This window comes from Thermobia domestica, chromosome 4 (genome assembly GCF_964235325.1).
Source record: "Thermobia domestica chromosome 4, izTheDome1.hap1.1, whole genome shotgun sequence".
NCBI lineage: Eukaryota > Metazoa > Arthropoda > Insecta > Zygentoma > Lepismatidae > Thermobia > Thermobia domestica.
The window spans coordinates 27,198,178-27,211,501 of record NC_137457.1 but is presented as its reverse complement, the minus strand read 5'-3'; the positions used below and the strand labels follow the sequence as shown (position 1 = coordinate 27,211,501).

Sequence of the window (13,324 nt, the reverse complement as noted above, 5' to 3'; positions counted from 1 at the left end):
TCTCATTTAATACATTAATAAACTTTGAGAAATTAAGAGATTCGATATTCATTATTCTTATTCTTTCCATATAATAAATTGCATCTACTTCATATATCTGTCATTACTTTCATAAGTTTACATTAAAATTACGATCTTTCAAATATTCATAATATTCAAATGAAATCCGAATGAAATAAGAACACGAAAACAATAATAGCTTCTTACAATAAAGCTCTTAGATAATTTCTTATCATGAAACACAAATTAACATCTTTTCAGTTAATGCTATAAAAAGGAAATTACAATAAAACAATAAGGAATTAATTCGATAATATTTTCAATTAACTTCGTCAACTTTCCGTAAATAATGAGTTTTACCCATAATCAAAATATTTCATAATTATATATGTTTTCAACGTATATTTTAATAATAAATTGAACGAAGAACACATTAACCATAGACGTAAGCAAAGGTCAAATTAATACAAATCCATCGGACGCCTTTTTGTCAGTTCAAGTTATACGTTCGAAGGGTTCATTTAAGGAACATTGTATAGCACAATCTTGTGTACGTGCTTGTCTTTCATAAGATGATACCATATTTTGATTCCTGTTTACAAAATTCCTGCCATCTGCAAATTGGTTTTGTGAGAATCGGCGATAACTATTATTCCTACTGAAATTCCTGTTGTTGTTTTTGAAATTCCTAGCTCCATTTCTATAGTTAGGTTGTGTTTGATTTTCGGTACCATTATAACTATTCATTCTATTATTCCGGCTACGAACATTAGTATCATTTTCAGGTCGCACATCTACGTTACGAACTGGAGCATATTGTGTTTGATTACGTGCATAATTACCCTGACCTCTATCCTGCATTTTATTGTTATTCTGAATTGCAGATTGACTCTCATAGCTTTGAACGAGCATTATTAAATGACTGAAATTAATACACTGAGCTGACATTAACAACTGTTGCGATCTAAATGGCAACAAGATCCTAATTGAAGCTATAATTCGAGATTCAGGATGGTTAGGATTTAATGATCTTAGCTCATGATATGTCGACACTACAAATTCGATAATACTTCGGTGTAACTTAGGATTGTAATGGTTCGTTCTCAAAACAGCATCTCTATTTGCTACCATAAAATCGTTTTCGTAGCTAGACAAAAGAGAATTTTTAAAATCTGAATATGAATGGATACTATCTCTAATAGCCTTAAATCACGTTAGGCAAGGTGGCAACAAGATATGAGGTAATAATTTTAAGTATTGAGACTCATTTGCACCGATGAGCTCGCATTCATCTTGGAATTTTTCAAGAAATGATCTGGCAGGCATATCTCCTGGCACGCCACTAAACTTGGTAAGCGACTTTATTTCACTAAAACGTAACCTATTACCTGTGGATGCCTTCGAATTTTTACTGGAGATGTGTCGGCGTCTCACTTGTTCTTCTCTGTCACTACCCTCTGCACTGCTGGATGATCCCTCTAATTCCAACGTTGTCCTTGGATGGTGATCAGGTACCCAACCTGGGGCTATACGATGATTCGCACCATCGGTATCCTGGAATGGAGTTCCGGGAATACATTTTTCTTTGAGGTAATTGACTTCCTCTCGCAGCATTTTGATGTGATTACCATGGACGTTGATAGATGATTTTAGAACTTCCATGGATTCCTCTATTTCTGAACTTCTTTGTACCACCTTTCCTATCTTCTCCTCATATTTTTCGAATTTTTCCGTCACCTGTATGTTGATCTGGTTTAGCTGGTGACACACCTGCTCCCATCTATCTTCATTCCGTTGGTTTAGTTTCACTAGTTTTTCATCATAGTCCTGCGCTAACTGATTCAATTTCTGGTCCAATTTGTCTTGAATTTGTTGATATTGGGTTTTCATTTGCTGACCCAAATCTTTTAAGATATCAGCCAAATTGTCACTAGAAGTTGGATTGGAATATACATTCTGTTCGCCAGTCATGTTATTACACTCAATATTCATATTTCGCCTAATAATTTTTCCACTTCTCAATTTTGTGACGTGTTGAGATGCCGTTTTTTTTTACTGATCTTCAAAAACGACAAACTTATACTTCCGTGGTTCGGCACCAATTTTTGTAAGAGGTCACTGGTTCGTTTTACCTTAAAAGTTAATCTTCATAATAATTTACACGCCTTATATCACTTTCTTAACTGTCGTTTAATATTTAATCACTTGTAAGTGTACATAATCGACTTTTCTACATATGCAATAAAAATATTTGTTCCTTCATACATTCACTTCCTCACTCGTTAATGTATCTTCCTATATGTATATTATTTACGACGTTGCTATAGAAACATCAACACACACTTAATTTTTGTTACTAATTACCTAAATAATAATTCGAGATCTCAATATATCTTTCTTTTCCTTATACATCATATTGTTCACATAATTCGCCTCTGATTCCTTTCATCAAAATAGGCACAAATTGATAATAAAACAAAATGAAACATACAACGTTATCGTTGTAATGTCATATTTGGAGACGGTTTTCCCTCTTACATTTTGTTGTAGCTCTGATAATAGAATTACCCACGTTAGGGGATTTTTGAGACACCCTATATTTAGAGAGAGAACAGGTGTTGAAGATGTCTGTTTTTGGATAGTTTAGGGCGAATTCAGTTAAGATAAGCTCCGGTAGAACAAGCACTAGGAAGCTAGGATGAAGACAAAACTATGTACATATACACGTATGGAGAGATGGCTATTATATATTCGACGTTTGGGGTTATGGTAATCTGAATTGCTTTCTCTTTAATACATTGTAAGGAGATGGTCTAGTGGAGGATGACCATAACGGGGGATAGCAGAAGTTTGATCTAACAGTTCGACGATGATTGGGTGAGATGCAGTTATGTGATGGCGTAATGTAATGAGTTTGTAGACGATACAAATGGCCCAATAAAAGAGGCATTGGTGTATGCTGACAACAAGCGTGCACGCTGCTTTAAATAGATATTATATACAGGGTTTTCATAAAGTCTAGACGGATTTAGTTTGCTTATAATTTTCATAAGAATGCTCATAATGAAATCAAACAAAGTTCAAACGGTAGCTGAAGGATTAAATTTTTAGTTGGCAACACTGTTAGATAAGCGGCAACTCTGAACACGTTGAGAGAGGGAGAGGGAGGGCAAGGGTCAGTTTCTTACCAAATTCCATCCATTGTTGTTTCAATGTTGACTGTTAAAAGTAAGTTGTAAGCTGTATTGGTGTGTGTGTCTTTTAAAGAAATAAATAAATGAAAAACTCCTCTGAGAAGACTATTTTTTTTACCGTATCAAAGATGGCGTCGGTGAAAGAGAAAGCGCAATGTGTTCTGTGGTACGCAGAGCTAAAATTACCAATTCTGGTGTGTCGAAAGTTCACCAAAGAGTTCAAAAAGCCGGCACCGACTGAGAGTGCAATCCGAAAGTGGCATGCTAAGTTCTTTGGTTTGGAGAACTTAAAGGACAAAATCAGGGCGTCTGTGGCTGGCATTTCGGATCAAACACGGCGGAACGCTGTAAGTGGATTCCAGCGCCGCCTACGCGAATGTGTGGACGTAAATGGCGCCCAGTTGGAGGTGTGGCGGTGAATGAACTGAGCTGGTGCAGATTACAGGTAAAAATTTAATTCTTCCGCTACCGTTTGCACTTTATTTGATTTCAATATTAGCATTTTTATGTAAATTATAAGCGAATTGAATCCGTCCAGACTTTATGAAAACCCCGTATTTCTAAGTAACCGACACTGGGGCTTAGTTTCATTTCTTGACGAGGTATATTTGATACATATACTGACTGACGAACAACGTTTTATGCTTCTTGTAATCAATTGACTAGGTTTGTGATCATATGGACTTTCTGACAAAATGTACATGAGCAGAAGTACTGCCATCTGTTGTTCAGTATTCTTACACTTATTCTCGAGGTATTTTGAACCCATTAATCACTACCACCTTTTCAATTTCCTCCTCGAAAATCCAATAAAGTTGAAGTAGCACTAGGTATGTATCAAGATTTAACACAACTAGGATAACACAGAATCATTGTATTGAATGAAATATTGGCATTTTTATCGTGTAATTTATCTAAACCTCAACTTCTTTAAAACTCACTTAGCAGTGAGTTTTGGAAAACTTTTTTTCCTGGGACATCGGGGTTTACGTGAAATAAAGGCAACAAGATAATCCAGTTACATATTAAGTTGAGAGAAGCTCATTTAGAGAATCGAGCAATTGTTGATTACAAAATTTATCTTAGATCTAACGATTTTCATTAAAAAGATTTCGTCTTCAAGTCCAAGGAATTAATATATTCATAATTTACTTTTTTACTTTCAGAATGTTTTAGAAAATCTCGTTCATAAGGAGGATAACAATTTTCCTGACTTTGTGTTGATATGAAGTTAACTAATGTTTAAAATGTACGTAACATTTCAATGTTTAAAAACTCACGTAGTAGCTACTTCGAACAAACTAATTCAAGGCGATATAAATTGATTGTTGTGTGGCGTCCTTTTATCAACAGTTAGAATGTACTATGATATATTACTTGAAGTTCGATATGAATTAGTAGACCTACTCTTGTACGAATTGTTGTGTCGAATTAATTCATATGTAATTTAAATGAAATCCTAAAAGATCAACGTTACGGGCAGTTTACCACAAATCCCCTATTATTAGAGGTCTGCGCGGATGCGGATATATATTTCCTTTCTATGCGGATAGCAGATAAAGTTGCGGGTATGGTTTCCTACATCTTTTCCCTTCTAAACAACGCTATGAAATTTGTGGTGATGGTGGAAAGAACACTAAGAAAGAACACTTTGAATTAAAAGTTTTAAAACCGGTTCTAAAATAACTAAAATCAAAATAAGTATGTTTTCACAAGAAATGTCCCGTTTTTAAGCAAAAGTGACCCAGATGTCCCGTAATTATTATTCAAAATATAAATGGTCAATGCAAATACTACACTCTTCCGTATCAACACTCATTGGGAAGGTTCAGTCGTGTCTGGAACTTCTGAATGTTCAAATGGAAATTGAGTGAGAGTTCTGAGTGTTCAAGTAGTTAATTACTTGTGTATTATGTAAATTGATAACATTGCTGAGTCCCAAAATGCAATCTAGAAGTCAGACATTTACCCCTCCCCCCGTCGCCGATTCGTATGTATCCCGTTTTTGCATGCAAAAATTATGGTCAGCTTGATGAGAAAGAGAAATGGAAGTTAGTTCGAATGGCAAGAACTTATTTGACGCGTTAACTACACCATTGAACATTGCAAGCCCATATTTCTCTCTCTCTACTATAATTACCTTAGTAATGCCAACTAATTAGATAATACAAGAACAGATCATTATAGGGAATGCTGTATCATATACCCACTACTACTCCTCACACTACTACTCCTCAGCTATGGACAACCACTGAACAAGACCTCTTTGTATTAAATCTATATACCTCAACTGCGTTGATTAGAACAGGTTTCCAGGTTTCTTAGCACACGCACCCATTTAGGAAATTGTAAATATTCAGATGACCTCCAGAGGTCGCCTACCTTCAGCAATAAAAAGGCGAGGCATTGTGAAGGTAAACTGTTTTCCTTTCTAATCACACGTGTTCACTTACGTTTTCTTTATACGTTTTATGTAGTCACACGTAAAATCCCCTTCCCCTCGCACGCGGAAGAAAAAAATTTATAATCAATACGCTTTGTTTCAAATATCCCACTCAGTTTTTCTTCCGGTGTATACTGTAATTTTGTAAAGACACGCAGCCACTCCATTAATTGGATGGTCTATTTTGTCTTCGTGGAATTATTAGTAAAGACCGGATTTTAAGGTGCAAAAATGTGATAGGAAAAAGGGAATAAAAGGGGCTGAAAAATCATTCAAAAAGGTGAAAAAAAAAGGTGCTAATAGGATATCTTTATTAAGTGCTATAGTATACAGTTACATGAACATTCTTTATTCATTACACCAACAAATATTGGCTTTGAACATTGGACATAAATTACAAAATTCTTTTATTTAATCCCAAACTTGTACAACATTCAACATTCTTGTAATAAAATTGTGGTTAAAACCAAGTCGGAATTTTAGAAAAGAAAACTAATTTAGTAATATTGTGGCTTGAGAAACCGTCACATACTACTGGGTCTTCAGAAACTGGTTATACTTGATTATGCACAACATTTCTATATTTTCAAATGTTAGTTTCTGTCGCTTGGAGTTCAGGAGATCCTTGTATGTGGAGAAACTTCGTTCGACATCGACGGAAACCAGTGGTACACAGCTTGTAAGCGCATGGACAGAAAGTTCAGTTGATGTTGCAAAGGTTTTTATGTCCGGATTCTTTCGCAAATTCAGTTCAAATTTATCTCTAGCAAATCCGTCAAGATTACGTCTAAATTTATGGAATGTTGTGTATAAACTAGATTGTTCTATCCAAATTTTTAAAGAAAGAGAAAAAAAGGGACAATAAAGGTGTTGAAGGCTAAAAGAAGTAAGAAAAAAGGAAATTTTTATGAATCTAGCAAAAAAAAAAAAATAAAATAAAATAAAATAAAATAAAATAAAATAAAATAAATAAATAAAATAAAAAAAAGGTGCAACGTTCACGAAAAAGGTGCAACAAAGTGCGTTCGTTTTATGCCCGGATATACATATTTTGAACTTTGGTTGTTATAACAACTACATTTTTAGAAAAGGTGCTGCACCTTAAAATCCGCTCTTTAGTTATTAGGATAAAACCAGGCGCGCGATCGGAAATTTTTGTTGGGAGGGGTGTAAACTTTGTACAGGGGCCCAATACTATAAGCGACTACGTCTACGTAGTATTGAACAGAAGTTATTCTGCACCAGAAAAGATAATAAGTAATTGTAAAATACTTCCACCTACATTGTCAGAAAAAATGATAGAATACAGACGTGTTGAAATTATTAGACATGCTCGAAAAATGCAAAATTGATGTAGGAGTCCTAATTTCAGAGTTCTAGAACGTTTAATTTAATGGTTAAACCACCAATATAGGATCCATCATTTGTTTACTGTACAGTTGAAGTGATGATATCGCCGTTGAACAGCAGATGGTATTAGGGATGGCCACAAAGTTCCGGTTCTGGCGGAACCGGTTCCGCAAGGAACTGGTTCTCAGAGATCCGGTTTTAAGAACCGGTTCCAGATCTGGATCTAAAAACCCGGTTCCAGAACCGGATCTTAGGAACCGGTTCCAGATCTGGATCTGAAAACCCGGTTCCAGAACCGGATCTTAGGAACCGGTTCCAGACCTGGATCCGAAAGGAGGCAGAAAGTTCACCTTCAAAAATAATGCAAATAGGACCATGCGCTTGTGCCTTCCCCGCCCAGACCCGCTTGTGCCCACAGAAAAAAATTTGGTCCACCAGTGTGTGTTTAGCTAAATGAGTTGGCCAGTTTGCCTGTTTAGCCAATGAGTTTGCCAGTTACCCAGTTTATTTAGCCAAATGAGACAAGCTGCCGCCGCCTGGGCGCCTGTTTGTCGCTTCCACCATTTTATCTAGCATACTGTTCACAGCTTGCCAGCAGCTCGGGTTTAGCGTAGGGATGGTCACAAAGTTTCGGTTCCAGAGGAACCGGTTCTGTGTCAGAACCGGTTCCAGACCTGGATCCGAAGAACCGGTTCTAGACCTGGATCCGAAGAACCGGTTCTAGACCTGGATTCGAAGAACCGGTTCTAGACCTGGTTCCGAAAAACCGGTTCCGGAACCGGATCTTCTAGAACCGGATCCGTTCAGACCCGAAAACCGGTTCCACCAGGAACCGGTTCTGGCCATCCCTAGATGATATTAGTGAAGGAAGGGGGGATTCTGAAAGTGGTGTTTCAGTTGTAGATAGCTATTGTGGTTCCTATCAACAAGTTACAGTCTGAAGTGTTGTGGTTGCTGTCGTAAGAAGTAAACGACATTCAAAGCGTTCAACAGTTCGAATGGGCCAGTTAAAAATGATCGTGACATGTTTCGTGTATCAATATTTTAATCTGTATAGTCCTGTAATTGCAGCATAATGGGAAAAGCAAAAGACCTTTCTCCGTGTAAAATGGAAGTTAACAAAATACTTCTCGTGGAAATAAGATATACACGGCAATACATTGCTAGTAGAATTGGGATAGAACAAAAATCTGTGAGTAGAATCTCTGTTGAAATGAAAAAGATCCAAATGGGGTCGGAAAGCGTGGGCAGAAACCAAAGCTATCGCCAAGAGGGTATCAGAAAACTAAAAAAAAATTGGCTCTTGGAAAAAGAAGTGCTACTTCTAATAGAATAAGCATAAAAATGGCTGAGTATGTCGCAGACATTTGATCTGAAAGTGTTCGAAGGATTCTTTGTACCGAGAGAATAAAAGCTCACGGTCAAGAAAGAAAACAAAAATTAGAGTCTACTCCAATTATGGCAAAGAAGCGCCTCGAATGGACACGAGGCCTAGAAAATTGGATTGCTGACGATTGGAGAATAGTGTGTTTCAGTGATGAATCGTGTATCTTTGTGTCTGATAAATGTTCACAATATGTGCGACGTTGACCTGGGAGGAATTCAAGTTGGAATGTCTTTAATAAACCGTGAAGCATCCTACTTCAGTCATGGTCTGGGGTAGTGGCGGATCCAGGGCGGGGGGCGATCAGGGCATTCTCCCCCCAAAAGACGAAACATTCTTATTTTACATATAAATAAAACCAATCCCAGAGTTTGGAGTTCTTAAAAGTAGCTCTAAGTAGCAGTATTACAGCCCACCGCCCCCCCCCCAGAACTCCGTCCTGGATCCGCCTCTGGTCTGGGGTGTGATCTCTGTCTTCGGGCCTGAAAGACTGTGTATAGTAGAGAGGACAATGAAGCACGACCAATACCTACAAGCTCTTCAAGAAGAACTGCTTTCCCAGACTGCCCTCTGGTGTGATGAAGTACAATTTATCTTTATGCATGATGGAGCCCCATGCCACCGGGCCAAAGTTGTGACAAAATTCTTCGAGGACAACGAAATTAGTGTTCTTCCGTGGCCAGGCACTAGTCCTGATATGAACCAATTGAAAACTTTTGGAGCTTCATGAAAGAAAATCTAGAGAAGAAGAACATTAGAACCAAACTTCAATTCATCAAGGAGATCAACAATTTGTGGTATCATGATGCTGAATTGAAGGCAAAATGTGCTAAACTCGTACATAGGATGCCACAAAGGATAAAAGACTTAATAAAGAATAAGGGATTTCATAAGAAATATTAATCTTTGTGTGAAAGATAATTTTCTTTTAAGTATTCCATTTCATTTTTCGTTTCCAATTTGAATGTACACAGTTTATAGTAATTATATTTGAATGTTACTTACGCATTTGTTTTATTGATATTGAAAAGCATATGACACAACCCACTAGAAATTAGGACAGAGTTACAAAGTAGTAATTTAGACTAAGTTCGAACGTATTTTCTCACGTAATATTGTAAGAACAGTAAAATATTCAGAAACTGAATGTTGAGTCTAATAATTTGAACATGTCCGTAGTTTGTTTTCATACGAGAAACAGCGCAGATGAAGTGTAAGATTAAATTTTCATGCTACATTAAGCATTTCCCTGTGAAATAAGGATAGTTTTATTGAGAAAATGTACAAATATATATTGAGTTAGGAAGTTTTGGAGGGGTCCAAACCCGCTGGACCCCCTCGTGATCCCTGCTATCAACCATTTATTATTGAGCTTAACCATGTGCATGGGGTCCCGGGTTCAAACCTGCTCCCGCCAAGTGAACTTTGTGGTGGACAAACACGATGTGCGTGGGTTTCCTCTGAGTTCTCCCGTTTCCCCCCACTTTCTTCATTCCACCATTTCATTCATTTCTCATCATCACCGTCTCCTTTAGCCTGACCGGCATAATCATGGGACGTAAAGCTCAAAAATTTCATTTCATTTTTCAATATTTAACCATCTTGAATCATAGAACACATTATTTTAGTTTATTATTTCTATTTTAATGTTGAATGACTTACACTTTAGAACAGCTTAAAACATTTAAACAAAAAAAAAAAGTTAATTTTGAAAATTAAATAAAATTGATTACAATAACGAATAAAAATAAAATTTACTTTTTGGACGGAAGTGGCAGCCAATATAAGAACAGCAAAAAAAGATCAAACATTTGCAACCACGAAGCAGATTTTGGACTAAAAATAGAGTGGCACTTTTTTGCTTCTTGCAGTGGAAAGAATATCTGTGATAAAGTACAAAGCATAACAAAGCGTGAAAAAATTAGCTAACTCCAGCTTGAAAAAAAAAAAAAAAAAAGATCAAATTCTCAGTGTAGAGAAAATGTTCGATTTCTGAAAAAAAAGAAAAAAAAATGTAAAGCGTAAAGCATTAAATGTATCTATTTTTTTCGTCCGACAAGAATAAATTGTTACTCATATCATATCGACCTTAAAACATGCGAAAATACAACCTATTACTTAAAAAAAAAAAAAAGACAATGTAGTGATATGATTATACAATGAGTGTTAACTTGTACAAATCGATAGTTAAAATTTCAGTAAACTTATCCAATGTATTGAGTTAAAGAACATTATAATAACCTCTATATCAATCATTTCCCTCTTAATCTAGTAGGCCCTATAGTTTTATTAAGAAAGTGCACAGCTGCATGTTGAGTTAGGAAGATTTTTTTTTGTGGAGGGGGGTTCCGGATCCGGTGGGCGCGCCCCTGGATCGCGCTAATGTTATACATTCATCAGGTGCGTAAGGCGGTTGGTCCTGGTGGTCTGGAGCCACCCCGAAATTCCGATTTTTTTTTGTAAATGTAGTCTATTTTTAGAAATTTTCAAATAATTTAGCCTCAAATTGTATTTGGACCCTCCCGAAACGCTTTAGATCCCTCCCGAAATAAATTCCTGCGTACGTCCCTGTCCGTACTTACACCCGTTACTCTATTCGATAACTCACGAATGAAAACGAATTAGACATTTTTTTTTCTTTTTTTTGCAATATAGCCTACAGGTAGAACTATGGACTCAGCGGACTTTTGTTGTATGGGCAGATCATCTATTTTATAATATCCTTGATTTCTACAGTATTCTCAGCATGGACGCGAGGGTAGCGCCACAACAGATTTTTAGGACTTCTGCCGTTTAGAATTTACATCGTTTAGGATTTCTGCTGTTTAGGACTAGAATATGTGAAGCTCAATCAATTTAGGACTTGTGTCGTTTAGGACTAATGCCTTGTGCCTCTTTCATTTTCAGTAAACCCCATAAATCAGTAATTTTCTACTCCATGTTATGTGATGTCATAGTTTGCTTCTCTCATTCTCAGTGAACTCATAGATTAGTCGTTTCCATCTCGATGCCTTGTGACGTCACAGTTTGCTTGTCCAATTCCCAGTAAACTGATAGATCAGCAATTTCCAACTCTATGGTGTGTGACGTCATATTTTCCTTCTCTCATTCTCAGTTATCCCATAGATCAGTCACTTGTAATTCTATGTTCTTCGACGTCATAGTGTGCTTATCCAATTCTCCGTAAAACTCAGGCACGTGCACAGAAATTTATTTAGAAAGAGGTTTCAAGTATCACAGATAAAAAGGTACTCTAGATCACAGATAAGAGATTACTCTAGGAGTATACCCCATTAATAGTATCTATTTATCCATATCTGTGCTTACCTCGGTCATATAGTATTTACTGACTGTGTGAATATTAATATTCACTTAACCTTACGTGGGAGAAAGGGGTTATAGTTATTTTATGAGAAACAATGACTACTCAATAATCTACCTTTTGCTATCTCATTTTATTATGTGATCTTATCTACACAAGATGTGGGTGTGACTCTTACAGGGCTATTCTAGACCCGATAATGACTACGGATTAATATGTGAGTCACCCACTTGTAAATAGAATATTAGCATCATCTCAATGTTTTAAATAACAGACGTAATTATCCATCAGCGATACATAGATTGATATACAAATCAAAGAGTGTATAGCATTACAATAGAATACTGCTATTATTATTATAATTGTTACTGTTATTATACTATTACTCGGGTTTATCATAACCTACGGTTACGAGGACTGTGAGAATTGCATTGCCTGACCATACTGATGTGTGAAATTAAGAAAAACCATAAAATATACAACTTACATGTTCTGGTCCACCAGTTCTGCTGACTTAACTTAGAAGCGTTAAGACGAGACTCTCGCGTATACTCGAGACGAGACTAAACCGCGTTTTCAGATGCGAGTCAAGACCGACCGAGACTCGATCTAAGACTGAACAAAACTGAACCCCCTGGTTTAGAAACCAGTAGTTTTTATATTTGCCTTATTTGTTATTTTTCTTTCTCGTGTCCTTCCGGGCCAGTACATTCTAGACTATGAAATAATAGTTTTGTGACGTATGCATGGAAAACACAGTTTTTACACTTTCACTGAAGAAATTGTTTTGTCGTATGGGTATTATTCAGTTTCCTGGTGTCCTTCTACCTGTTTTTGACCAAACCAATAATAACTTATTTTTCACTTTGGTATTTTTCCGGGTGACATTCACTTTTAATAATAAAATGTATGATCTTTGAAATTATAAAAATTTCGATCAAACTCGATGTTATCGTGATATTCCCCCACTTAAAAAAATAATACTGAGCAATCCTGTAATGGATGCCCAAAATTGTGAATTTCGATCATAGTTCGATGGTCACCCTGTATAAGGAGTTCAGCAAGGCACTGGAAAACACTATGTGTCGTGAAACTCGTGAAGCACACTTCCTATATACTAGACGCAACGTCAGTTTCATGCCTAGAATGCTTGGTGCAGGGACATAGGGAAGAAGAATAACATTAACTAGCCATTGGTACCAAGGGTGGCTAATAAGGCATAAGGTTGTAATAGCGGTGTACATACAGCGTTAACCTCTTTAGTACAGTGACTACATCTAAAGAGTATGTCCAAGAAGGACGAACAACCTATAATTAAATGTATCGATGGGATCCAGAAGAGTAAAGCGTTAAAAGTTGCATATCAATTTACATCTATACATTGTAGAAAATTGATTGTCTGACTCGTATGGCAGGCAATGGATTATCACACCCGTTAATCATTATATTCATGTTACAGATATGAACAATATAAACACAAAATATATATATACATATATATCATAAAATAAATCAACTAAATAAAGTAAATACATAGATACATAAATATCAGGGGAATGTTGTATATTCCACTGGTTTTTCCTTTATGCACAAACCTTAGCCTTTGGACAAAAATGTGCATCCAAGATGCA

At 36.4% G+C, this 13,324-nt stretch overlaps 1 protein-coding gene across 1 annotated transcript; it reads right to left on the bottom strand.

Moving 5' to 3' along the window:
* Positions 1 to 286: 286 nt before the first annotated feature.
* LOC145683787 (uncharacterized) lies at positions 287 to 12,302 on the bottom strand. Its single transcript, XM_081755367.1, has 2 exons — positions 12,181 to 12,302; positions 287 to 6,514 (listed from the first exon to the last, which is right to left on the bottom strand). The coding sequence occupies exon 2, from the start codon at positions 1,990 to 1,992 to the stop codon at positions 1,210 to 1,212; it is 783 nt and encodes a 260-aa protein (XP_081611493.1). The 5' UTR covers positions 1,993 to 6,514; positions 12,181 to 12,302; the 3' UTR covers positions 287 to 1,209.
* Positions 12,303 to 13,324: the final 1,022 nt, after the last annotated feature.

Excerpts from the sequence above, each read along its gene's own strand:
- LOC145683787 (XM_081755367.1), bottom strand. The coding sequence starts at position 1,992 with ATGAATATTGAGTGTAATAACATGACTGGCGAACAGAATGTATATTCC.